The sequence below is a fragment of the Pelodiscus sinensis genome, chromosome 15 (assembly GCF_052426305.1).
Source record: "Pelodiscus sinensis isolate ZL-2025 chromosome 15, ASM5242630v1, whole genome shotgun sequence".
In the NCBI taxonomy this organism is placed as follows: domain Eukaryota; kingdom Metazoa; phylum Chordata; order Testudines; family Trionychidae; genus Pelodiscus; species Pelodiscus sinensis.
The window spans coordinates 20193830-20220549 of NC_143066.1; the positions used below are offsets into that span (position 1 = coordinate 20193830).

A 26720-nucleotide genomic window follows, 5' to 3' on the forward strand; every position below is an offset into this window, starting at 1 on the left:
GCACCCATGTCTTCTTATGTCTTCGGTGAAGCAAGCCCCAAGCACGCGTATGGATGGTCTAAAATAAATATTGCACCAATAACAAGAGGAGGAAAGCTGGAGTCTCCCAGGCGATACATTGCTTGCGCAGGACATCGAGCTCCTTAAACCGGGGGAGGTGCGCATGAGATCCTTGGGGCTGTGCTGCGTCATGCCCTGAGCTCTCAGCCTTATCTCATCTCACTAGCCTGCCGCTGCCCCCCGGCCCGACTGCAAGTACAACTGAAAAGTTAAAAAAAAAAAACCCTTCGAAAGACAAAAGTTTCCAAACGTTCCAGGAGCAATATTTTACCAGAGCTGATTGGAGGAGCTCTTCAGGCCACGTGACCCTACAGCCAATAGGGTGTTGGCCCGAGCTTGGTTGTAATGGTTCGGATGGAGCACCGAGGGGCAGGGTAAGAGGCTGGGACTCGAGTCGCGCTAGCCCGAGCCAGTGGCTCTAGGAGTGGGACAGAGGGTTCCTGTGCCCCGCGTGGGAAGTGGCAGAGGCTGGAGCTGGAATCTTTCTCCTGTGGAAGTGGTGAGCGCTCAGGGCTTTGCTGTGTCTCTTGGAAGTTTGGGGGAGAGCAAACTCCTAGGATCCGCCTATCCCTCTCCCCTTGGGTCTGCCCTGCTGTGTGGGGTCGGAGCAGGGAGGGTTTCCACGTGGCCTTGTGGGGGGGACGGGAGTTGGAGAAAAGCAACAAGAGCCCCTTCTGCCCACATCCTGCATCGCTCTCCTCTGAGGCTGTGGAGGGCATGGGGCTCGGAACAAAATAAGGCTCCCTGCTTTCTCTATGGCTCCCAGCCCTAATTTTCAGCCTCAGCCGTTTCTGGAACCGGACTTTTATGTTTTGTCGAAATGTGTAAATGTCCGCAGTAGTTTATTTTCCTTTCTGGGTTTGGACTAGCAAATACAATCAGAATCCCTTCTGCTTGGGAGAACAGGCTCGTGGGTTGAGGCCAGGAAGCCCTAAGGAACAAGCTGATGTTTCAAGAGAGAATTGTCTTGATCTGCCGAGTTCCCATAGGACTTAAAAGAATTGGATTTGGATGAGTACCAGGATTCTTGATTAGGGGCTTTTTTTCTACTGAAACCCATTTTGCACAGAGACTCCTGTGCTTTGATAACCTTTTTGGACTGGACTGTTAAATAAACTACTAATTACTGTTTGGGGGTAACCCCTTTCTTTTTATCCCTTTTTGTGGCATTTAAACAAAAAGAAATAGTCCCTGTTGTGACATGAAGTTCAGCTTAGGAAGCAGCTTGAAGATAATGTATAGTTTTGGTAAGTTGGTAGAGGGTGTGAAAACCTCTTTTCTACCAGACCTGAGAGCCTATATTCTAGTGGTTAGAGGAAGATGCCCCATATGAACCTAGTTCTATCTCCTCTTACCCTGTTAATGGAACACAAATTACTTGTCCAAATTAGGGATGTTAAATATCAGTTAATTGAATAGTTGAGTAACCTCAAGAATTCTTATCGGTTAGTCGACTATTCTGTAGTCCCTGGGAGCGGGGCCAGCAGCTAGTGTGCTCCATCCTCATGCCTGAGGAGCCCTCTACCACTCCATGTTGCTGCCTCTGTATCAGAGGCAGCAGTGCAGGGTGCCAGGCAGGAGCTGGTCCATGAGAAGAGCCAGTTTAAAAAACAGCTCCCCTCGCATACCAGCTGCCTGTCCCCCTGTGCTGCTACCTCTGATAAAGAAAAAGTAGCATGGGGTGGCAGCAGCCCCCATCTGGGGGGATCAGAGTTCCCGGACCCATTGTGAGCTGGAACTGAGCTGGGCTGCCTGCCCACCTGGCTCCTAATACACTTTAAATGCAGAGCCACAGCAGAGGTAAGTCCCGGACCCATTTCAAGCCAGGACTGAGCCAGACTGCTAAAAATTTTACTGGCGGGGCAGGAGGTGGGAAATGCATGTAGTCTATAGCTTTTGCTTATTGGTTAATTGACTACACTATTACATCCCTAGTTCAAATAGAATGTATAGACTCTATGGAAGTGTGGGTTGTGACAGTTCTACCTTGTTCTTACCTTTTCAAAGGGTCTTATTCCTGTTCTCACTAATTTTTTTTGGAGGGGGGGAAGGAGGGCATGAATCTGCTCTGAATGTTGTTGACATTGTTAACCAAATCAAATAGATCCTTAAAATATTTCCCCAGAGCTGTTTTGGCCTGGCTTTTGCAATTTCATATTAGAATATGCCATATAAAATTCTCCTGAGTTTGCTTAGCTCTGATTCTAATTACAGTATTTGAATCCCTATACTAAAATTACTTTGAAGATGGCTAACAGCGATGCCATGGTGATTACAAACTAGTGTTTGGCAGTACTGTCATCACATTGGTGAAATCACTTCCTGGAGTGACACATGTAACCATTATTTTCCTCACTGTAAAAGTTCATCCCATGTCCCCAGAAAACTCCTGTATGAGACAGAAATTTTGTAATGTCTGTGACCAGCTCAGCTGCTTACAGGCAGGAAGTATGGCCAGATCTTTCCTTCTGGTTTCTACATTTACAAAAACAAATGAGGTGCAGCCAAACTGTGTGCATTAGATAAAGTTAGAACCTTGCGTTTTGATGGCAGTAATAAAGTGTGAGCAAAACGCTGGTAGAACCCTCTTCTCAAAAAAACTACAGAATTGTGTAATGTATAATTTGGTGTGATTTAGCTGTGTAATAGTAGCCATCTCCCTTGGGGAACCTCACGCAATTAGCCCTGCCTGCCACTCTTGGTATGAGATGTGAGGTTTAATTAGTAGAACTAGCTGGGTATGGAAGAACTGCTAGTACCAGGAAGCTGTCAGTGAAAGAGAAGAGATGTTCAGGGACAAAGACAGCTGGAGCGAGTAAGTTATAGCAGAGAACCCTGACTGAAGGAAGGCCTGGGAGATCCTCAGTGGAGGGGAGAGTGACTGAATCAGAGAAAGCTTTGTTTGGAAGTTTGATTTAAGAAGAGGGCAGCAGTGACAGTGCATCTATCTGCATAGGCCCCTGCCATTGAGGGCGTAGTTGAGAGGCCGCAGCCTGTTCACATGTGGCAAACATAAACTGTTATTAAATTTAAAAACAACTAATAGTCTTGCAGCTATTAAAGACGAACAAAACATGTAGATGGTATCATGAGCTTTCATGGGCATAACCCACTTCTTCAGATGAATGGATTTACTAAAGGTCCAGTTTCTAAATAAATAGAGGATGGGAGGAAGAGAGGAGGAAAAAAAGGGAAAGAAATAGAGTGTCAGTGCTACATGAAGCTGATAGAGAAGGCACAAATTGTTCTTAAGTACCCATTGTTTAGTATTGTGTGTCATTAGGATGTGGACTGTAGTGGGCCATCCAGCCAATGTCTTTATTCATACCTTTTTGATAGGAATCTAACCTGTAAAGTTCTAAGGCTTTCCTATGTAGTTGGCTTGTGGAATTGGCCAGAAACAATATGGTGACTTTTAGACCCATTAATGAGTGCCTGGGCAAGTTAACATTTTCCCCAACAGGTTTCTGTGTGTTGCCTTTTTGGATATCTGATTTATGTCCATTAATTCTTTCCTGTAGAGATTGTCCAGTTTGGCCAATATACATGGCAGAGGGGCATTGCTGGCATTTGATGGCATAGATCACATTAGTGGATGTGCAGTTAATTGAGCCTCTGATGTGGTGGCTGATATGGTTAGGTCCTGTGATGATATCGCTTGTATGGATGTGTGGTCAGAATTGGCTACTGGAAAGAATTTGTTTGAGGTGGAGTGTTGTCTGTAGGCGAGGATTGGCCTGTCTTCCAAGGCTTGTGAGAATCAGGGGTCAATTTCCAGGATAGGTTGTAGATCAGGGGTGGGCAAAAGGGCCTCCTGGGCTGGATCCAGCCTGCCAAGCGGGTGGATCCAGCCAGCGGAGGCCCTGCTGCTCCCCTGCACCCAAGCCAATTAAGGCCTGGGGTTGGGGGAGTGCCCAAAGCCTCCTCCCGCCCTGCCAGGAGCATATGATGCCTTGAAGTGCTGCACGCTGCTCGCAGGGTGGGGGGGGGAAGGGAAGAGTAGAGGAAGCTTGGCATGCTCCTCTGCCCCCAGAGCAATCAGGCCTGGGGGCGGAGGAGCTGCATGAATCTTCCTTTGCCCTGCCCTGGCCCTGCAAGAGGCCCGCGGCACTGCAAAGTGCTAAGATCTCCTCGCAGGGCAAGAGGAAACTTCCCGTGCTCACCCGCCCCTGGGCCCTGATTGGCCGAGGGTGGGGGAGCGTGCCAAGCCTCTTCCAGGGCATGTGTGCCTAATAGGAATGGGGGGAGGGGGGCAAAGGGGCTCCCTCACCTCCAGACCAATCATGATCTGGGGGTGGGGTCGCCCCCTTCCTGTTTAGGCCCCGCTCCTTCCGGAGTGGCCTGGGGTTACTTCAGATATTTTTGAAGTGGCCCCCGGGCAAAAGTTATTGCCCACCCTTGCTGTAGATTGTTGATAATGTGTTGGAGGGGTTTAAGTTGTGGGCTGTAGGTGATGACAAGTGGTGTTCTGTTGTTTTCTTTTTTTGGTCTGTCTTGAAGTAATTCATGTCTGGGTACTCATGTGGCTCTGTCAATCTGTTTTTTTTTGCCCACTTGTCCAGGTGCGTATTTCAGTTTTAAAAATGCTCTATATCAGTGGTCTCCAAACTTTTTAACCACAAGATCATTTTTTCAATGTAAGGGCAATGTAAGATCTACCTCAAATCCAAATACCCTTGCCCCGCCTCCTTCCCCCACTTCTCTGAGGCCCCGCCCCTGCTCCACCCCTTCTCCGAGGCCTCACTCCATCCCCCTTCCTTCCTGAATGTCATTCACTTTCACTAGGCTGGGGTAGGAGGTTGGGGGCAGGCCCTGGTCTTGGGCCAAGGGGTTCGGAGTGTGAGAGGGGACACCCTGAAGGTAGGGAGGTGGGGGTGCATTCTGGAGTGGCCTAGGGGATAGGGCATCAGCCTCTGGAGCCTCAGGGAGGTGGGCTCAAGTCCTTCTCCCCTCCCCTCCATCCTAGGAGCTGCTGGACAGCCAACACAGACTGCTCCAGGGATGCAGGATAAGGGATCCTCTACAGGTGGGGTGGGTTCTGGAGAGGTTTAGGGCATTTGCCTGGAGAGTGCAGGGTGGTGGGTTCAAGCCCTGCCCCCCCCCCCCCCCCAGGCAGCCAAAGCTTCCCCATCCCTCCTCAGCCACATTGGGAGCAACCAGATGCAGGATAAGGGACCCTCTGAAGGTAGGGGTACTCAAGAGGACTGTGGGGGATACATCAACACAACTGAAATTTGGAGAAAATTGAATTTTTTTTTAAGTTTTACAGTGTTTTATTATTTTTGTTATTTTTACACCCAAAAATGTCATTGCCCGCCCGGCTACGATTAAGTACTTTAAACAAATGTGTTACAATGGTAGAAAAAAATGTGTGTCTGAAAACTAGGTACTGGGGGTACTTATAAAAAGAAGGTTGAGAAACACTGGCTTAGGGGATAGGGCCTGGGGAGCACAGGGTGGTGAGCTCCAGTCCCAGCCCCCCAGGCTGGTAGTGACCAGACAGCCAACACAGGGTAAGGGACCCTCTGAAGGTAGGGAGTTGGGGTGGGCTCTGGAGTGGCTTAGGGCAGTGGTCACCAACCAATAGATCAGGATCTACCAGTAGATCTTGGGACCTCTGACAGGTGGTCCTGACTGCCTTGGCCAGGAAGCTATCAAGTGCTGGCACTTCAGTTGCCTCTCCATCTACTGTCATGCTGCTCCTGCCCTCCATGTTGGAGCCGCCCCTTGGGAGCCTCCTCCTTGCTGTGCGAGGTATAGGAGGGAGAGGAGAGGGGTGCTGATGTCAGGGTGTCTCTCCTCCCCCTGTACCCTGTCTCCACACAGAGAGAAGGGGATGAAGGAAGCTTGGCGATGCAAATTTCTGTCACTCTCACACACAGTGGGCTACAGCTACACTGCAGTTTTTTTGCAGAAGAGGATATGCTAATAGCGCTCTCATTTTCATATCTTCCGATTCTTTTTGTGGAACAGGTTTTTGCATTAAAAAGTCCCATGTAGATAGGGCCAGATGGGGCCATTTGTCGGGGAAAAAAAACTTTTTTTGCAAGATCCCTTATTCCTCAAAAATTGAAGTTTACAGGGTCGCTATTTGCATATCCTCTTCCGCAAAAAAAACGGCAGTGTAGCCATAGTGTGTGTGTGTATGTGTCTCCGTCATTCTCACAAACACACCCTGTCCTTCACTCTCATCTCCTGACCATACATGTTCCTAAGGGGTTGTTACTAGTTTTACTACTTTCAGAGTGGGTTATTTTTAGCTTTTACTGGTCTGTGCACTTCATAACATTCATTTCTTTCTCATGCTTAAATTTAATTCTTTGAGTAGTGAGTTCTAAAATGTCTAAATGTGAGTTCTAAATGTTCTAACTCAGAGGTTCCCAAACTTTTTTACACAGGAACCAGTATATCCATTCACAAGCTTTTGGAGGACTGGTAACATTCATTTGTGTATTTGCATATTCATTAAGCAAATGATGAATATTCAAATAAGTTGTTTCTGGTCCTCCCAAAGCCCCCAGTGCCGGCGTTAGCAAAGCTTTTGATACAGTCACCCACGATATTCTTGCCAGCAAGTTAAGGGAATATGGATTGGATAAATGGACTGTAAGATGGATAGAAAGCTGGCTAGATCAGGGTTTCCCAAACTTTTTACTTTAGTTGGAACCCGTTTTTTTTTTTTTTAGTACTGTTTTTTGCAGCCCAAAAATATAAATGCATATTAAAAAAAAAAATGAAAAATGAATAAATTTTCTGTGTTTCACCTGGCTGCATCCTCCACCCAGCCTGGGCCAGGGCTTGGAGGACCTGGCACTGCATGAGAACTCCAGGAGGCGGGAGCAGGAGCAGATTGGGGGTAGGGTATCTGTCTAAGAGGGAGGGTGCAAGGAAGGGTAGGGTTGCCAGGTGTCCAGTTTTGTACTGGACAGTCTGGTATTTGAAGGTTTTGTCCGGGAAAGAAATCGAGAAATTACCAGACATAAAATTAGGTAAGTTTTATTATAATTAGGTGTTTCAGTCCTTAGCTGCGAACTGCCTGGCTGGTAGATGTGCTCACGCTGTCTGAGTGTGTCTGCCTGCCAGGCAGTTCGCAACTACTCGAGGGAGAGTATGTTGGGGGGGGGGCAAAATGGAATCCCTGGCCAGACTCACTCGTCTGCCAGGGTCTGCAGGGTCTGCATGTGCCCAGGTCAGTTCCCCCCGCCCTCCACCAATCTCCCCCCGTCAGCCCTGCTCCCCCGACATCCTCCCTGACCAGCCCCGCTGCCCCCGTCCAGCCCTGCTGGCCCTGCTCTCCCGGCAGCACTTTGCTTTTGAAATGTACAGGAGCCCTCCTGGGACTCTTGTGCATTTCAAAAGCAGAGAGCATGGGGCCAGTGGGGGACTGTTTGAGTCCTCAGCTTGCCCCAGCTCCCTGCATCGCTTCTGCTTTTGAAATGTAGCCAGAGCCCTGTAGATGCTTACATCCCTAGTCTACATGGGAAAATTTATCATCAGAACTATGCTGGGATAATTGTACCACAACAATTATAACTAGATAATTTCCTGTATGGACATTTATTCTGAAATATGTATCCACACATATAATTATATGATTGTAACTGCAGCAGGGCATTTATACCACAATAGGTCTACCACTAAATTTCCCTGTGTAGACAAGCTGTTAGAAATCTCAAAAGAAATTCCCCTCCTGGATGTTCTGAGTCTAAAAAGCGTCTTTTATCTCTGAAACTTGTCTATTTTTCATCCTACATGAGTATTTGGGAGTTTGGGGGGTATGAGGAAAGGAGAAGGAATGATTTGCGTGCATTAACAACTAGTTGGTATTAGGGATGTTATATATATCGATTAATTGAATAGTTGAGTTACCTCATAAATTCTTATTGGTTAGTCGACTATTCTATAATCCCAGGGGGCGGGGCTGGCAGCATGTGCTCTTGGGCCCCACTCCCAAGGAACCCCCTGCCACTCTGTGCTGCTCTCTTTGTATCAGAGGCAGCAGCGTGGGGTGCCAGGTGGGAGCTGGTCCGTGAGGGGAGCCAGTTTATAAACCAGCTCCCCTTGCGGACTGGTTGCCTGTCGCCCTGTGCTGCTGCCTCTGATAAAGGGGCAGCAGTGCCGGGTGGCAGCAGCTCCTGTTTAGAGGAGGGTCTGAGCTTGCAGACCAGGCGCAAGCTGGAAATGAACCAGGCTGCCCGCCCGCCCCGTCTCGTACTTTAAATGCAGAGCTGCAGTGGGTGTTGTTCTGGACCCATTTCAAGCCAGCACTGAGCCGGGCTGCTAGCCATTGCACTAAAAAATTTACTAGCGGGGGCAGAGGGTGGTAAATGCATGTAGTCTTTTGCTTATCGGTTAATCGGCTACACTGTTACATCCTTAGTTGGTATCTTTTCCTTTTTACACTGAATTGTAATTATTGACTCAGTGCATAATTGATATTTGCAATATACATAGTGTTTTAATGTCTAGAAGCTCAAACTCTCTAGAAAGGGATGTTTAGAATGAAATATTTCATGCCTGTGTCACATCCTCTTTACAGTGTCCACTCTGATTCCTGTACCATGTGCGAGCTTCCCTGTGCATCGGAGGTATTTTTATACAGTTCACTGGCTTTCACAGAAGACTTATATGTGATCTGTTGTTACATGCCAAGCTGTGCAATTGGAAACAGATTTCACATTGACCAAACCCAACGTAGGCCTTCTCTAGACTAGCATTGAAAGATCCGATGTCAGCTTGTATTAGCTGATAGGAGTTAACTAATGTGTTTGCAATCTTATCTAGACAAGGCATATCATCTTTAACACATGCTAAACTGGTCAAGATAGGCTGAGTTTAGCAGGACTCTAAAGTAAGATACCATTGTTTTGTCTTGACTAGAATTTTAAGAGGGTATTAATTATATCAAGCTACGTGACTGGAAGTAACATCACACTAAACTCTAGGCTAGATGATGCTTGTAAGCAAACATGATAAGGCCTTTACAATTGTATTGAAATAATACATGTGCAGAATACACCCTTTTTTGCCATCAAGACAAGGTCCTGGCAGTGGAGTATTCAACCCTTTTATTTTTCCAACACCAAACTTTGGACGTTTTTATCTATAATCTGTTAGGAAAGTGCATGTTACAATGTAAATCTAAAGGTGCTCTCCTAGGTCATTTTCACGTTAGCCAAAACGTTTAGTGAAAAAAATTGACAAACAGGAGAGAAGTCTCTATTGAAATATTGTAAAGCATCAGTCGCCAGAAGACATCCTTCATCTAACCCTCATGGGTTATCAGAGGCACAGGAAGAGGAGCGCAACCTCCATAGCATCATTTCTCTCCTACATGCAGACGAAGAAAAATGAACAAACAAGCACACACCTTGTGGAACCTTTCCAAGTTCTGTGTGGATCTTATTCCATTAGGAGGACAGGGCTGAAATGGGGGAAGACACAATCCATCAGTACGTTTACTGGTGCACTGTCAGCATTAATTTGCTTCCTCCGTGCACTTAATGTACGTCTTGGGACAGTGGCTGCTTGTGACCCTCTGGAAGGAGAGCTGGGAGGCAGTGGTGTTAGGAGCACTGATTCTCTCTTACACTGTAGTCTCTTATGCCATTCCAGTGGGCTACGTGGGCATAGACTCCCCCCATAGGATGTCCCTGTTTTCCATTTGGCATAGAGTTACTACCAAGCTGCTGCAGAGACTGGGACCAGAATTTGGGGTGTGTGCAGGTGGCTTTACCTAGCTACACACTATGTCTCAGTCATTGCTATAGTGTTTGATTTAGGAATTTAAAATCCTGTTTAATTTGTTAACCAGATAAACATAATGTTTAACTGGTTAAATGGGGACTGGAGTGATCCCCCACCACAGACAGGGGCTGCTCTGGCTGAGCTGGAGCAGTCTCTTTCCCACAACAGGCAGGGAGCTACTCCAGCCCCCACTGTTATCTGGAACCGGTAAGCCGCCTGCCGGCTAACCATTCATGTACCTCATTTGATCATCACACAAATGTTAATGGTTTTAACCTTTCGATAGTAGGTATGTATTGTCCCTGGTGGCAATGGAGGCCTGTTTGCCCAAGATCACACAAGAAAACTGTGGCAGATCTGGGAATAATAGTGATAACAAAACAGATTTCCGTAGTCCTGGTTAGGTATACTAACTGCAAAACCTTCTTTCCTTTCCATAAAGCCACCTGTGCTTTTCCCACATCTTTTTACACTTTGGGAACTTGATCCAGACCACTCTGAGGATGGCTCCAGCCTCCAGCACGTTGCTAAAGTGTGTGGTTTCTGTGTGCCAAACCCTATCACTACCCTGAGTGGTAAGAGAGTACAAGGGGGTAACCTTTGCCCCAGCCACCAGTAGAATTTGGAAAGTTCCTGTTTCAATTGCACAGGAAACAGCCACTGAATGGATGATGTGGTTTGTGGTCTTTTTCTGAAAACAAAACTGGGGTGTTGGGCACTCTTGATTTCTAATCCAAGTGACACATCTGGCTTGTGGTCGCTAAATGGCTTTTCCTTTCCCTTTCTGTTTCCCCATCTGTAAAATGGGACGAATACTCATCCTCCCCCCAAATGTGATGTGAGAATTAATTAATGTTTGTTCAGAGCGTGGAGCATGTGAAGTGCTTATTAAAATCAAAGGTACTTTCAGCTTGCTTAAAATAAAGCAAGAATGTCAATTGTGCATGGTCTAGTTTCACATGACTAGCCAAGAATGTAGTTTAGAGGGAGCGAGTACTTCCCACCCACCCCATTCTTAGCTTTTTCCACACATTCCTGTAAGTATTTCTGCAGCTGGAAGTCCTGAGACTTCTTCAGGAAATGTCACTTGGCCAAGTGTGGTGTTCTTGTTTGCTTGCAGAAGGATGTAAACTTCTTGTCTAGTAGGCACTTTTGTTTTTAATCTGATCCCTTGAAAGAAGCTGAACTCATGAGCTCTGTTTTTTAAACACTTTCAGGTTTTTCCCACTTCCCCATGACTCTTCCCCCACCCGCATATTTAAAAAATAAGGTTTTCAGAAGTGTCTGATTCCCTTTGAGTGTCAAGTGTGGGGACATAAGCCATGATTTCAGAAGGTATTCGTGTGGTGTTGCACTCATCATTGGAAGGTCGGAGCAATGGTGCAAGTGGGATGTACAGGGAAGTTATTTTTAGCTGGTACGAAGTACTGGAAAGACTGCCTGCTGGCTGTCCTCAACACCTCCATTGAGCTGCTGCATTTCTGTGTGCAGGGCTGGGGCTTGGGGGCAGGGCTGGGACTACCTGTAGCGTAGCCAGAGAAACTGCCCCTCCCAGTGGGGAAAGGGGCAGGGCTGCAGACACGGCTGGGAGTTCTACCCCTTTCCTTGCTGGGAGGGGCAGCGGGATAAGGAGCAGAAATGCCAGGAGCTCCTCTGGCTGCTGTACCTCCTCCAGCCCCTCCTTTCTCCAGGTAATGTGGGAGGGGAGGGAAAGAGTATGGGTGTCCTGGGCTGGGGGTGGAGTGGGTTTATATGGAGAGGTCATCTGAAGAAGTGGGCTGTGCCCACAAAAGCTCATGATACCATCTACATGTTTTGTTAGTCTGTAAAGTGCTGCCAGACCATTTGCTGTGTTTTAAGTTTATCCTGTACACTACAGACTAACTTGGCTAGCTCCTGAAGCTTCCCCTTAGCTCGTTTGCCCTCCCCACTCCCATGCCAGTAAGACCTTTTGTTTACTTTGAGCCTAAGTAAACACTGACTTAGGTCAGTGTTTCTCAACCAGTGGTATGAGTGCCCTCACAGGTACTTCAGAGAAGTCTGGGGGTACATCAACACTGAAATTTGGAGAAAAAACAAAAATTCAGTTTTTTACAGCACTTTATAATTTTTGTACTTTTTACATCCAAAAATTTCATCACCTGTCCAGCTACGATTATGTTTTTTAAACAAATGTGTTGCAATGGTAGAAAAAAATTGTGTGTGTCTGAAAAGTGTAGGTACTGGAGGTACTTATAATTTTTTTTTAAAGGGGGTACTTTATAAAAAAAGGTTGAGAAACACTGATGGCCAGCCCATTTTCAAAAGCGACTTAGGCTACGTCTATGCTGTAGGCTTTTTGCGCAAGAACAATTGTTCTTGCGCAAAAATTTGCAGATCATCTACACTGCATGCACCTTCTTGTGCAAGTAAAATTTACAGTAAAGCGTCAGAACAGAGGGCTTCTTCCGGAAAAGCTATTCCTCTCCCCACGAGCAATAAGCCCTCTTGCGCAAGAGCTCTTCCACAAGAAGGCAGTGTAGACAGGCAACAAGAATTTCTTGCTCAAGAAACCCCTATGGCTAAAATGGCCATCAGAGTTTTCTTGCGCTAGAGAGCGTCCATACTGCTATGGACGTTCTTGCGCAAAAGCACATCTCTTTCGCAAAAGCCCATGGCAGTGTGGACGCGCTCTTGTGGAGGACCTTTTGCACAAGAACTCTTGTGCAAAACAGTTCTTGCACAAGAAGCCTGCATTGTAGACGTAGCCTTAGAGTCTGCATCCCATTGATTTTCAGTGAAGCTCAGACTTCTAATTGTCCAAGTCAGTTTTGAATATGTAACTTAGACCGGACAATGCCGAACAGAACAATGCCCAAATACCTTTACAAATCTGGAGCACAAAGTTTAACAAATGCTGGGAAAACCATGAAGTGGTATCTGCGAAGTGGCATTTGTGTGTGCGCCTCAGATGTCAGGCAGTGTGAAAGCTTAGATTTGTCTTTGGTATTACTTTTAGCTGATACAGCAAGGGGAAGATGTAATGGAGCCACTCAAGTTATTGTATTTCATCTGGTTTACAATTTGTGGATATAGAATTTCTGTAACAGTAAAATCTTGCTTGCACATCCCTGTCCAGCATTTCTTGGTCAACAAAAACTGTCGAAATTTGAAGTTTTGGGTGCAAGGGTAATGCAGGATCTGGCTCTTCATGTGTGACTGGAAAAATCTTCAAATGGCCACTCATGGCTAGGGATGTTAGGGTATGTATACACTGCCACCCTAGTTTGAACTAGGGTGGCTAATGTAGGCATTCAAACTTGCAAATGAAGCCCGGGATTTAAATATCCCGGGCTTCATTTGCATGTTCCCGGGCGGACACCATTTTAAAATGCCCATAGTTCGAACTACCTGCCCACGGCTACACGCGGCACGGTCTAGGTAGTTCGAATTAAAGCTCCTAATTCGAATGACCGTTATTCCTCCTGCAAGGAGGTTTAATGGTAGTTAGAATTAGGAGCTTTAATTCGAACTACCTAGACCGTGCCGCGTGTAGCCGTGGGCAGGTAGTTTGAACTACGGGCATTTTAAAATGGCGCCCGCCTGGGAACATGCAAATGAAGCCCGGGATATTTAAATCCCAGGCTTCATTTGCAAGTTGGAATGCCTACATTAGCCACCCTAGTTCCAACTAGGGTGGCAGGGTAGACATACCCTTAGATAGCAGGTAGTAAAATAGTTGACCATCTGCATGAATTCTTAGAGGTTAGTCGACTATTCAATAGTCCCCGGGGAGCAGAGCTGGCAGACAGGGCACTCGGGCTCCTCTCCTGGGGAGCCCCCTGTAACCCCACACTGCTGCCTCTCTATCAGTGGCAGCAGCAAGGGGTGCCAGGAAGGAGACAGTCCACAAGGGGAGCCAGTTTAAAAACCAGCTCCCCTTGCGGACTGGCTGCTTGCTGTCCCACTCTGCTACCTCTGATACAGAGACAACAGTTCGGGGTGACAGCAGTTCCTGTCCACAGGGGGTCTGAGCTGCGTGCAGACAGAGGCTGCTGCGGGCGGTAGAGGCTGCCGCAAAGCAACCTCTGTCCGTAGTGGTCTGATCCCCCAGCGGACAGGGGCTGCTGCCGGGAACCAGCCTTTGTCTGTGGCAGGGCCAATCTGCTGTAGATAGAGGCTGCTCCGTGGAATATGGAGCAGCCTGTCTGCAGGGTGCTTAGACCCCCTATGGATAGGGGCTGCTGCTGTGAAGCCCCACACTGCTGTCTCTGAAATAGGCAGCAGCATTGGGTGGAGAGGGTTAAAGGCGGTATCATCTTTTAAGCTGGCTCCTCCCAGCATCAGCTCATGCTCCCCCCCTCACTTTAGCTGCCTTTAATACAGAGGTAACAAGGGGGGGGAGGGAGAAATGTAAGTAGTTGACTAGATTAACCGATAAGTCTAGGCTTATCGGTTAAACATCTAGTCGACTACTCGTTCACATCCCTATTCATGGCTCTTTTTACACTAATCATTGGAGACTTACTGGCTTATTATAAGTAGATCTAAAGCTGAGATTTTAAAATTTGGAGTTGACTTGCTGACTCTGCAGCTCCCATTGACAGTTTAGAAGAGAGATTCTCAAACTGGGGATAAGAGGTCACAAAGTTTCTACAGAGGGGGTCGTGAGCTGTCTGCCTCCTCCCCAGACTCTGCTTTGCATCGATCATTTATAATGGTATTAAATATATAAAAACATGTTTTAAATTTATAGTGGGGGGTCACACTCAGAGGTTTGCTGAACCAGAACTTTGAGAACCTCTGGTTTAGGGTTCCACTGTTTCTGCTGCTTGACTTTGTAAATGAAGAGACTAACTCCATCTTTATTTACAGTCTTCAATCTGTGGAGGCTCCTTTAATGTCTGACCTGTAATCCTTGCCTCACCCAGCATTGCACAGAGCAGACTATCTAGAGCAGGGGTCTGCAACCTTTTCAAACCAGAACCAAACAACATCAAAATTCAGAGCAAGTGGTCAACAAAGAGCTGTATAAGTATGCCCATTTGCATGATTGAAAATGTACAACTTAATATTATTGATAATTGACATGCTGATTAATAATGGCAGAAATGAAACATTGTCCTCAGAGATTTTATTTAATGGGACTTCTGCTGCTGCATCTTTTCACACATTTCTTTGAAGTTCACATTATAACTGGACAAATCCAGCTTCATGGAGACGTTCAGGCTGTCTTCTGTCAGTCTTATGGCAGGGGACTGGGGATGTGGGGGTGCAGGAGTCAGGGTTGGGGTACATGAGGGACTCAGGGCAGGTGATTTGGGTGTATGATGGATTCAGGGCACAAAGTTTGGGTTTGTGGGGATGCAGGAGTGTTATGGCAGGGGACTTGGGATGTGGGGGTTCAGGAGTTTGGGGATGTGGGAATATGATGGGTTCAGGGCAGGAGGTTCAGGTGTGTGATGGGCTCAGAGTTGATGGGGGGGGGGGGGAGGAACGTGGAGAAGTGTTGTGACACTGTGGCCAGATGGGGACTGGGCTCCAATTGGGGGGTTGTTGGCCAGGCTTCATTTTTAAATAGAGTAAAATATTATGTCAACACAAAAGGTTTCAACATTGTCTTTATTTATGGCAAGAGTAGAGTCGGGGGCTGCACAGGTGGGAAACAAAAAACCCGCCCCAAAAAACCCCAACCCTCCAACCCCCCCAATCCTCACTGATGTGGCCCCCAACTGAAACACCTCACTCCCCTGGTGCTCCAGCCCCATGGTGGGGAAAGGGGCAAGGAGAACTGAGGTTCAAGGGGCCTCGGGCCAGATTTACTCTTCTGGGGTTCCAGGACTAGTGGATTTTGTGGCTTGCCTAGACTCTGGGGTGGGGCCAAAAATGTGGGGTTAAGTGTTCAGGACAGGGCTGCTAGTGAGTGGGATAGGGTTGGGGGTGCAGGATCTGGGCAGGAGGTGGGGTGTAGGAGGAGGTGGGAGTGCAAGGTCTGGGTAGGAGGTACGGTGCAGGAGCAGGCTGGGAGTAGGGTGTCTGACCAGGGGAAGGAGGCAGGAGCAAGGGAGGGGGCAGGAGTGGGCTGGGGACAGGGTTTCTGGCCAGGGTGCAGGGATTCTGGGCAGGAGGCTGGAACAGGCTGGGGGCAGGATGTCTGGCTGAGATCAGAGTTAAGGATGGAGTGGGGTGGGGGGAGGGTGATGGGTCTGGGCATGAGGGGGTGGGGGTACTTGTTTTTGTGCCGCATCGCAGGCACTGTGTAACATGGCCTCTCACTGCTCCCATTTGCCGGAAGGAAGCTTCCAGGAAGGATTCGCAGGAGAAGCCTCCAGGAAGTGTGTCAGGGAGGAAGGAAAAGGGCAGCGCACGGAGCCATGCTTGTTCCCCACACGCTGAGGGAAAGAAAAGGACAGTGTACGTTCCCGCTTGTTCTCTGCACGCCGGATCTGGCAGGGAGGCTCTGGGCTTTCTCCCACACACACTATTCCCCCGCCGAAAGCTAGTGCTGGCATTCCAATCTTGCGGAGGGCCGTAAGGCTGTAGCGCCAGCACGGGCTCCCTGCTGTGGGGAGAGCTGGAGTGGGCTGAGTTGGGGTTCAAGAAGAGCCATATCTGGCTGCCTAGTGAGCCGTATTTGGCTTGCGAGCCACAGGTTGCCAATCCCTGGTCTAGAGCCTTAATTGTGACATTTCTCCATCTCTGAGGCTTCGCCTATGCTGCCAATGTATATTGGTAGAACTATTTTTGCTCAGGGGTGTGTGGAAACGCCACACCCTCCCCCTCCAGCCCCCAAATCATATAGTTACACCAACTTAATCTTTGTTCTAGACAGCAATGTTCACAGGTTTTCTCCCATTGACATAGCTGTTACCTCCCAGGGAGGTGGAGTACCTACTAGGGATGTGATAATATAAACAATTAACTAATGAGCTTAGGCTCATCAGTTAACCTTCACCATTACATGCAACCCACCCGCCCCACCCCACCCCATTGCTGCCTCTGTATCAGAAGCAGCAGCACAGGGGGAGACAGGCAGCTCTGCAGGTGATGCCTCTGCCCTCCCCTCTCCCCGTGTAAATGTGTACCTCCTGAAAATTTTAACATCCCTTATAGCTACGCAGATGCGGGAAACTTTCCTGTTGGTGATAGCATCTTCACTAAGCGCTATGTTAGGGCAGCTGTTATGATCTAGACCAGTGTTTCTCGACCAGTGGTATGAGTACCCTTAGGGGTACTTGGGAGAAGTCTGGGGGGGTACGTCAACAGAACTGAAATTTGGAGAAAACTGAAATTTAAGTTTTATAGGGCTTTATTATATTTGTACTTTTTACACCCAAAAATTTCATCATCCACCCAGCTTCGATTAAGTTGTTTAAACAAATGTGTTGCAATAGTAGAAAAAAATTTTGTGTGTCTGAAAACTGTAGGTACTGGGAGTACTTATATATATTTTTAAAGGGGGTACTTTATAAAAAAAGTTTGAGAAACACTGATCTAGACAAGCCCTGAGACTAATCCACATAAAGTCATTTCTGCTTTTATGCGAGTATTTATGGTGCCTCACACACTTCCTAGTAATAACTTTTCTACTACATTCCATTTCTGTTCTGTACTTTATAGAGTCTTAGAGTTTAGATAAAAGGTAACATTTTAAAAACACCTTAGTGACTTAGGTCCATATGCTCCTAAATCACATAGGCCCTTTTTTGAAAGTTTTGCCAGAGGAAATAGTTATCCACAGATCCTTTGCATGTCTCAGTGAAGTTCCTTCATGTTTTCAGGGGTTGCTAAAGTCAAACTTTTCTTTGACTTTAGCAATTTGTTTCTTGCTCACATGGCCTATCTGCATTTCTCAGGGTGTCCTTCCTTGTCCCATGAGGCAGTGTGTGTTCTGTGGTGTCTCCCTCTTCAGCTGCTTTCTGTGCCTACTGCTTGTGCTGGGAGTATCTGTTAATGTTCTGTTGAATAGGACCATGCAGTTAGGTAGGGAGGAGTTGACACATAATGTATGTTATCTAACAGGTAGTCTAACCGCCTTTCAGTAGATTCTGAGAAACATGAGAGAGAAAATCCCTGTTAAATCATCTAGCCCTCCCTCTGGCAGGTTGCATATTTGACAGTATCTTGCCCAGTCTTACTTTAAATGCCTCCAGGGATGAGGCTGCTTCTACTATGCCTGGGGGACAACTCCACAGGACGAAGCCATGAGATAATATGGTAATAGGAAGATGCTAACGCCTAAATTTGCTACTCCTTAATTTTCAGGAAAACATGAAATAAGAATCCTAGACTTTCTAAAGATTTCGCCATGGAAGACTTGGAAGGAAATCACTTCAATTCAGTGGAAGAAGAAAACTGCTACTGGAAAGAACTGGCTATGAAATATAAACAATGGTAAAGGCAATGAATTTAATTCTGTACTTTTTCTTCCTAGTAGGCAGTAGATCCTGAAAATCATTGTAGGAACTTCTAATGGGTGGGATGTTGAAATCTGTGTAGTAGAGTAGAGATTCTACTACCAGAAGGGACCCTGTGGTTACTTCAGCTCTCATTGTGCAGAAGAAGCCTGCTGGGGCAATATACCTAGATGCCTGTCATATGGGGCATTCCAAATGCGAGATTAAAATACCCTTTCAGAAATACATTGGTCAAGCACATGCTGGCTAAGAAGGGATGTTTCAGCACCCTCCAGAGAAGGAGTGAACTCCCAGCAGAGGCAGAGAGGCTTCTCGTCATCTCTTTCCAGTTCGTACTGTGTCAGGATAAAGGAATGTTTCAAGTTACAGTGGGAGAGGTCTAGGTTGGATATTAGGAAAAACTATTTCACTAGGAGGGTGGTGAAGCACTGGAATGGGTTACCTAGGGAGGTGGTGGAATCTCCATCCCTAGAGGTTTTTAAGTCTTGGCTTGAGAAAGTTCTAGCTGGGTTGATTTAGATTGGATTGGTACTGCCTAGGGCAGGGGGCTGGACTGGATGACTTCCTGAGGTCTCTTCCAGCTCTATGATTCTATGATACTATGACTCTAATGTCAAATTGCTCATTTTTAAGGTTTGTAAGTCAAGTGGCTTGATCCTGCTGTCAGTGGATCCTTCCTAGGATCAGGCCTTGAGATGGCATGTGGAGTCTCAATAGTTACATCTATTCTTAATTATTGTAGCAATATTTGAATAAACTCTGAGGAAAGGCTTGTTGCCTTATATCTCTTGCATAAGTCTTCTGCAGATGAGGTTTCACCCACGTGGCTATTTAATGTAAATAGCTAAAATTTGCAGACAAGTGCACATGACCAATGGCAGGTGAACCCTATACTTGTTTCAGACTCTGTTAACATAACGATGGAATGGATTATTTGTAATCCTGTATGCTAGGACAGTTTGCTCTGAGTGGGAATGTGAACAAATGTGAATTAGAAAGGCATTTTCATATAATCATTTATTTTCCTTTCTGAACGTGTATTGGTGACAGGCAGTTGTAACAGAGGAACATTTTATTTTGTCATACCTCTGTAATAAGATGAGTGGAGTTTCTTTATTTTATTACAATGAACCCAACTAATTCTGTGGCTGGAATTATGCTTCTAGTGCAGAAAATACACAGGAGGAACTGCGTGAGTTTCAAGAGGGGAGCCGAGAATATGAAGCAGAATTAGAGACACAGCTGCAACAAACGGAATTCAGAAATCGAGACCTACTATCGGAAAACAATCGCCTTCGAATGGAACTGGAGTCAATTAAGGTAAAGGAACAGCAGAGAAAGGGCAGATGACCAGGGAAATATGGACCTGCAGCATTAGAACTATGGTGGTCAGAAAGAAGTTTAGCAACAAATTGCTAGAATGGTTTCTTGGATAATAATAATAAAAAAAATCAATGTATTTCTCCATTCTTAGGTCTAATACTATAGTTAGTATTGCTCGTTGGCTGTTTGCTAGGACACTGGACACATTTCAGGATGGACTCCAGATTGGAGAACCCTTATGATCAGGGCTCAACAAATCAGTGAATCTACTTGCCACAGGCGAGTAGATTTCAGCCGGTCGCCCCATTCACCGGTGGCGTGTGCATGCGCAATGCGGGTCTTGCGTGCATGTGCAATGCAGGGCTGGCGAGTAGATTTTGCTGCAGTTTGTCAAGCCCTGCTTATGATCAGAGTAGAATTCAGCACTGGCCATATATATATCTATATAAATGTATGTGCAAGGCTCGACAATTAGTGTAATCTACTCGCCCATGTGAGTAGATTACAAGCCGGCACAGCCGCGCAGCGCGGTTCTATTCCTTTCTCTTGTATGTGTAATAGCTTAATTTCTGTGTCTTCCTTCCATGCACTTTTGACCTGATTTGCTGCTTTTATGTTGTTGTACAGTGTGGCTGTGTCTAGACTGGCCAGTTTTTCTGGAAACTCAGCCACTTTTCCGGATAAACTTGCCAGCTGTCTACACTGGCCGCTTGAATTTCCGCAAAATCACTGACTTCCTACTGTAAGAAATCAGTGCTTTTTGTGGAAATACTGTGCTGCTTCTGTTCGGGCAAAAGTCCCTTTTGCGCAAAACTTTTGCACAAAAGGGCCAGTGTAGACAGCTGAGATTTGTTTTCCGCAAAAAAGCCCCGATCACGAAAATGGCGATCGGGGCTTTTTTGCGGAAAAGCGTGTCTCGATTGGCCACGGATGATTTTCCACAAAAAGTGCTTTCGCTGGAAAGCGTCTGTGCCAATCTAGACTCTCTGTTCCGAAAATGCTTTTGACGGAAAACTTTTCCGTTAAAAGCATTTCCGGAAAATCATGCCAGTCTAGACGTAGCCTGTAAGTATACAGACTCATGTAATAAACCAAAGCCATAAAGGCAGAGGGCAAGACAAGGAGCAAGCCATGGGTTTAAACTACAGCACAGCAGATTTAAATTAAATCTAGGGAAACATTTCCTAATGGTAAGAACAGTAGGACAATAGCACAGAGTGCTGAGGGTGGTTGTGAAAGCTGCATCAGTGGAGGTTTTCAAGAGGAGGATGGATAGCCATCTGTCTTGGATGGTTTAGACCAGGGGTGGGGAACCTTTTTTAGCATGGGGGGGCTCAGGAATTCCCCTAAGGACTGGATTAACTTTTATGAGGGCCCGGGCTGGTCAATTTGGTGGCCCCCCTGGGCTCTGGGGTGGGGTCAAAAATGAGGGGTTCAGTGTGAGGGAGGGGTTTTGCTGTGGAGGGGAGAAGGAGGTGGGGATGTGGGTCTAGGCGGGAGGTAGGGTGTGGGACGGGGCAGGGGATTGGGGCGCCTACCTGACAGAGCCCTGACGGGGGCATAGGTGGCTCCACACAACCCTACACTTGCAGCTCTCACCCCCCTGCCGTCTGTAACGCTGACGTACATGGCCACGCCCTCTGTCCGTGTACGTCAGCGCCCCTCCCCCCCTTCCCCTCACTCTGTGGCGGCAAGCGGCCGCAGGGCCCCCCCGGACACACACACACCCCGCCAGCGCTGCTTCCCTCCCCCCTTCCTCCACCCTCCCCATCCTCCCCTTCAGCCACACAGCCCCCAGTGGCTCCCCCCAGCTCTGCTTTCCACCCCTCTTCTGGCCAGGCACTCCCCTTTCCCCTCCCTCCCTGGGGCGCTGCGCCGCTCCCAGCTGAGCAGCGCTCCCGCTGGGCCCCGACGGGGGAGCAAGCGGCAGCAAGCGGCCCAGCTGACCGCCGCTCCTTTGCCGCTTGCCACCGCTTGCTTCCCCACCGGGGCCCAGCTGAGAGCCGCTCAGGTGGGCCCGGCGGGAGCGGCGGTCAGCTGGGCCTGGGGCAGCAAGCGGCCGTTTGGGAGCGCAGACCCCAAAGGGCCGCTTACCGCCGCTTGCTCCCCCGCCGGGGCCAGGTGGGAGTGCCGCTCAGCTGGGAGCGGCGCAGTGCGCCACGGATGGGGAGGGAGGGGAAGGGGGTGGGGTGTCTCACAGGGAGGAGAAGGGGATGGGGCTGGCCGGAAGGGGGGTGGGAAGCAGAGCTGGAGAGGAATCGGGGGCTGTAGGGGAGGATGGGGGGGCCCGGAGGAAGGGGGGAAGGAAGCAGTGCTGGCGGGGTGGGAGGTGTCCGGGGGGCCGTGGGGCTGGCCAGCAGGAAAAGGGGGTGGAAAGCAGAGCTATGGGGGGATTGGGGGTCGTGGGGCTGGACGGGAGGAGGGGGGCGGGAAGAAGACCTGGTGAGCGGGGGTTGCAGCCACGGGCTGCTTGCCGCTGCTTGCTCCACCGCCGGGGCCCAGCTGAGCGCTGCTCAGGTGGGCCCAGTGGGACAGGAAGGGGTGTGGGGCCGTGTACATCACTGCCCCCCCTTCCTCCTCCCTCTGGCACTGAGTGGTGCGTCCCTCAGCTGGGCCGTCACGGGAGAGGTGAAGGGGGGCAGTGACGTAGACAGCCCTGCCCCCTGGCCATGTACGTCACTAATTGGCTAGTTTTATACATAAGGGCTAATTAGGAAGAAGCTTGATCCAGTGGGTAGGACACAGGACTGGGATTTGGGAGACCTGTTTTCTATTCCTTTCTCTTGTCATCACCTATAGCCCTCAACTTAAACCCCTCCAGCACATCATTAACAATCTACAACCTATCCTGGAAAATGACCCCTCACTTTCACGGGCCTTGGGGGACAGGCCAGTCCTTGCCTACAGACAACCCCTAACCACAAACAAATTATTTCCAGCAACCACATAATACCTCCAACATACTCATCCAGGAACCCACCCCTGCAATCAACTCTGGTGCCAACTCTGTCCACACATCTCTACTAGCAACATCATCACAGGTCCTAACCACATAAGCCACCACATCAGAGGCTCCTACAGATGCACATCCACCAATGTGATCTGTGCCATCAAGTGCCAGCATTGCCCCTCTGCCATGTATATTGGCCAAACTGGACAGTCTCTACGACAAAGTATTAATGGACTCAAATCAGATATCACTAATGGTAACACACAGAAACATAAAAACATAAGAACGGCCGTACTGGGTCAGACCAAAGGTCCATCTAGCACAGTAACCTGTCTGCCGACAGTGGCCAGCACCAGGTGCCCCAAAGGGGGTGGACCGAAGACAGTGATCAAGCGATTTGTCTCCTGTCATCCTTCTCCAGCCTCTGACAAACAGAGGCGAGAGACACCATTTCGATCCCCTGGCTAATAGCCTTTTATGGACCTAATCTCCATGAAATGATCTAGCTTCTCTTTAAACTCTGTTCTAGTCCTAGCCTTCACAGCCTCCTCTGGCAAGGAGTTCCACAGGTTGACTACAAGCTGTGTGAAGAAGAACTTTCTTTTATTAGTTTTAAACCTGCTGCCCATTAACTTCATTCGGTGTCCTCTAGTTCTTCTATTATGGGAACTAATAAATAACTTTTCTTTATTCACCCTCTCCACACCACTCATGATTTTATAGACCTCTATCATATCTACCCTTAGTCTCCTCTTTTCTAAACTGAAAAGTCCCAGTCACTTTAATCTCTCTTCATATGGGACCCATTCCAAACCCCTAATCATTTTAGTTGCCCTTTTCTGAACCCTTTCCAAGGCCAAAATATCTTTTTTGAGATGAGGAGACCACATCTGTACACAGTATTCAAGATGTGGCCATACCATAGTTTTATACAGGGGCAGTAAGATATTCTGGGTCTTATTTTCTATCCCTTTCTTAATAATTCCTAACATCCTATTTGCCTTTTTGACTGCCGCTGCACACTGTGTGGAAGTTTTCAGAGAACTATCCACGATAACTCCAAGATCTCTTTCCTGATTTGTCATAGCCAAATTAGCCCCCATCGTACTGTACATATAGTTGGGGTTATTTTTTCAAACGTGCATTACTTTACACATATCCACATTAAATTTCATTTGCCATTTTGTTGCCCAATCACTCAGTTTGGTGAGATCTTTTTGAAGTTCTTCTTCTGTCTTAAACAGTTTAATATCATCCGCAAACTTTACCACCTCACTGCTTACCCCTTTCTCCAGATCATTTATGAATAAGTTGAACAGGATTGGTCCCAGGACTGACCCTTGGGGAACACCACTAGTTACCCCTCTCCATTCTGAAAATTTACCATTTATTCCTTTGTTTCCTGTCTTTTCACCAGTTCTCAATCCATGAAAGGACCCTCCCTCTTATCCCATGACAATGTAATTTACACAAGAGCCTTTGGTGAGGAACCTTGTCAAAGGCTTTCTGAAAATCTAAGTATACTATATCTACTGGATCCCCCTTGTCCACATGTTTGTTAACCCCGTCAAAGAACTCTAATAGATTAGTAAGACATGATTTCCCTTTACAGAAACCATGTTGACTTTTGTCCAACAAATTATGTTCTTCTACATGCCTGACAATTTTATTCTTTACTATTGTTTTGACTAATTTGCCCGGTACTGAAGTTAGACTTACTGCTCTGTAATTGCCAGGATCTCCTCTGGAGCCCTTTTTAAATATTGGTGTCACGTTAGCTACCTTCCAATCATTAGGTACGGAAGCCGATTTAAAGAATAGGTTACAAGCCACAGATAATAGTTCAGCAGTTTCCCATTTGAGTTCCTTTAGAACCCTTGGATGAATGCCATCCGGTCCTGGAGATTTGTTAACATTAAGTTTTTCTATTTGTTCCAAAACCTCCTCTAATGACACTTTAATCCAGGATAGCTCCTCAGATTCATAACCCACAAAGGATGGTGCAGATTTGGGAATCTCCCTGTGAAGCCTGAAGCAAAGAAATCATTGGCTGTATCTAGACTGTCCAGTTTTTCCGGAAAATCAGCCGCTTTTCCGGAAAAACTTGCCAGCTGTCTACATTGGCCGCTTGAATTTCCGCAAAAGCACTGACTTCCTACTGTAAGAAATCAGTGCTTTTTGCGGAAATACTATGCTGCTCCCGTTCAGGCAAAAGTGCCTTTTGCGCAAAAAAGCCCTGATCGCGAAAATGGCGATCGAGGCTTTTTTGCACAAAAGCACTTTTTGCGGAAAAGCGTCCATGCCAATCTAGACGCTCTTTTCCGAAAATGCTTTTAATGGAAAACTTTTCCGTTAAAAGCATTTCTGGAAAATCATGCCAGTTTAGACATAGCCATTTAGTTTCTCTGCAATGGCTTTAACAGCCTTGATTGCTCCTTTTATGTCTCAGTCGTCTAGGAGACCCACTGGATTTTTAGCAGGCTTCCTGCTTCTAATGTACTTAAAGATTTTGCTATTTCTTTTTGTGTTTTTGGCTAGCTGTTCCTCAAAATCTCTTTTTGCTTTTCTTATTACATTTTTACACTTGATTTGACAGTGTTTATGTTCCTTTCTATTTATCTCACTAGGATTGGACTTCCACTTCTTGAAAGATGCCTTTTTGTCCCTCATTGCTTCTTTTACACGGTGGTTAAGCCACGGTGACTCTTTTTTAGGTCTCTTACTATGTTTTTTAATTTGGGGTATACATTTAAGTTGGGCCTCTATTATGGTGTCTTTAAAAAGTTTCCATGCAGCTTGCAAGGATTTGGCTCTAGTCACTGTGCCTTTTAATTTCTGTTTAACTAACCTCCTCATTTTTGTGTAATTCCTCTTTTTGAAATTAAATGCCAGAGTGCTGGACTGCTGAGGTGTTCTTCCCACCACAGGAATGTTAAATGTTATTATATTATGGTCACTATTCCCAAGCGGTCCTGTAATGGTTATCTCCTGGACCCAATCCTGCGCTCCACTCAGGACTAAATCTAGAATTGCCTCTCCCCTTGTGGGTTCCTATACCAGCTGCTCCAAGTATAACTGTTGAATCCCATGAGTTTTGCTGAATGTGTTGCTTATACAAGTACAGTCAGTAGGGGTGCATCTACACTGCACCTGTAGCTCAAAATAAGCTATACAATGTGAGTTATGCAAATTGCGTAGCTTATTTCAAGTCAGTTTTGTAATGGCTTATTTTGAAATTTGGTGCTGTCTACACAGCACTTATTTTGAAATAAATTGCTATTCCGAAACATCCCTTACTCCTCGTGGAATGAGGTTTACAGGGACATCGGAATAGTGAGCCTGTTATATTTCGAAATAACGGGCATGCTCAAAAGATGCAGAATAGCTATTTTGGGATACCTGCGGTATCCCGAAATAGCGCTGTAGTGTAGACGTAGCCTAAGTAAGAAACATCCAAAGAGGATATGAAAGAATTCTAGTCCACGTTTAAGATACTCTATTTCTAAACTTTGTGAGAGTTTTGTTCATTTCTACCCAAATCAAATCTTGATATTGGTTTTATTACAAAATGTGATTTAAAACAAAACAATCACATATAAACTCCCTTACCTTACAGTACTAACCATGTAATCTCTTGCAAGCTGATAGGTTTGGGAAAGGGGAGGAAAAATGTCTCAGTGAAAACAGAACTTGTAATCAATTCCCAAAAGGGGAGAATAAATTCTTTCATAGCCTCAAGGAGAAGATGAGAAGCAACATTACTAGGGCTGTCTGGGATGGAAATAGCAGAAGTGACTCAGAAGTGGAGACTAAGCATACTACATTAGGGAAAAAAAAGAAACGAATTATTCTCCACTGCAAAGAATTTGATCAAAACATATTCTGTATGGCACAACCTGTTTAACAATTGGCTTATTCATGGGGATGGAAATTCACTGTAGCAGCCTGCAAGTGAAGGAACAGTATCTCCATTGATGAGCAAATCAGATGACAGTTTACTATACAATTAGGTAAAAACAAAAGCCCAAACCTAGCATTTTGGTCTTTTGTTTGAATCCGTTCAAGAGAGAAGCTTTAAACTCATGAGGCTATTGAGCAGAATTGTTAACTGCAAGGACCTGCATCTACATCTAGGTCAACAATACAAAGTTTGCCAGGCCCATGAAGTTCATGGCTTTGAGCTTCCCAGGCTGCTCTCTGCTTTCTCCCCCTTTCTCCAAAATACAGTTCACACTACAGTAATT

The 26720-nt window shown here is 46.7% G+C and overlaps 1 protein-coding gene across 2 annotated transcripts in view; it reads left to right on the plus strand.

Annotated features, from left to right (window-relative positions):
- Positions 1–341: 341 nt before the first annotated feature.
- NDE1 (nudE neurodevelopment protein 1) overlaps positions 342–26720 on the plus strand; it is a 38220-nt gene continuing 11841 nt past the window's right edge. Inside the window, exons 1-3 of one of the 2 annotated variants that reach the window (XM_014571759.4) lie at positions 342–434; positions 18052–18180; positions 19370–19523. In XM_014571759.4, coding sequence (XP_014427245.3) covers positions 18095–18180; positions 19370–19523 — 240 coding nt within the window. In that variant the 5' untranslated portion in view covers positions 342–434; positions 18052–18094. Of the gene's footprint in view, positions 560–18051; positions 18181–19369; positions 19524–26720 lie in introns of both variants that reach the window. The other variant, XM_006119592.4, reaches the window with a different exon arrangement.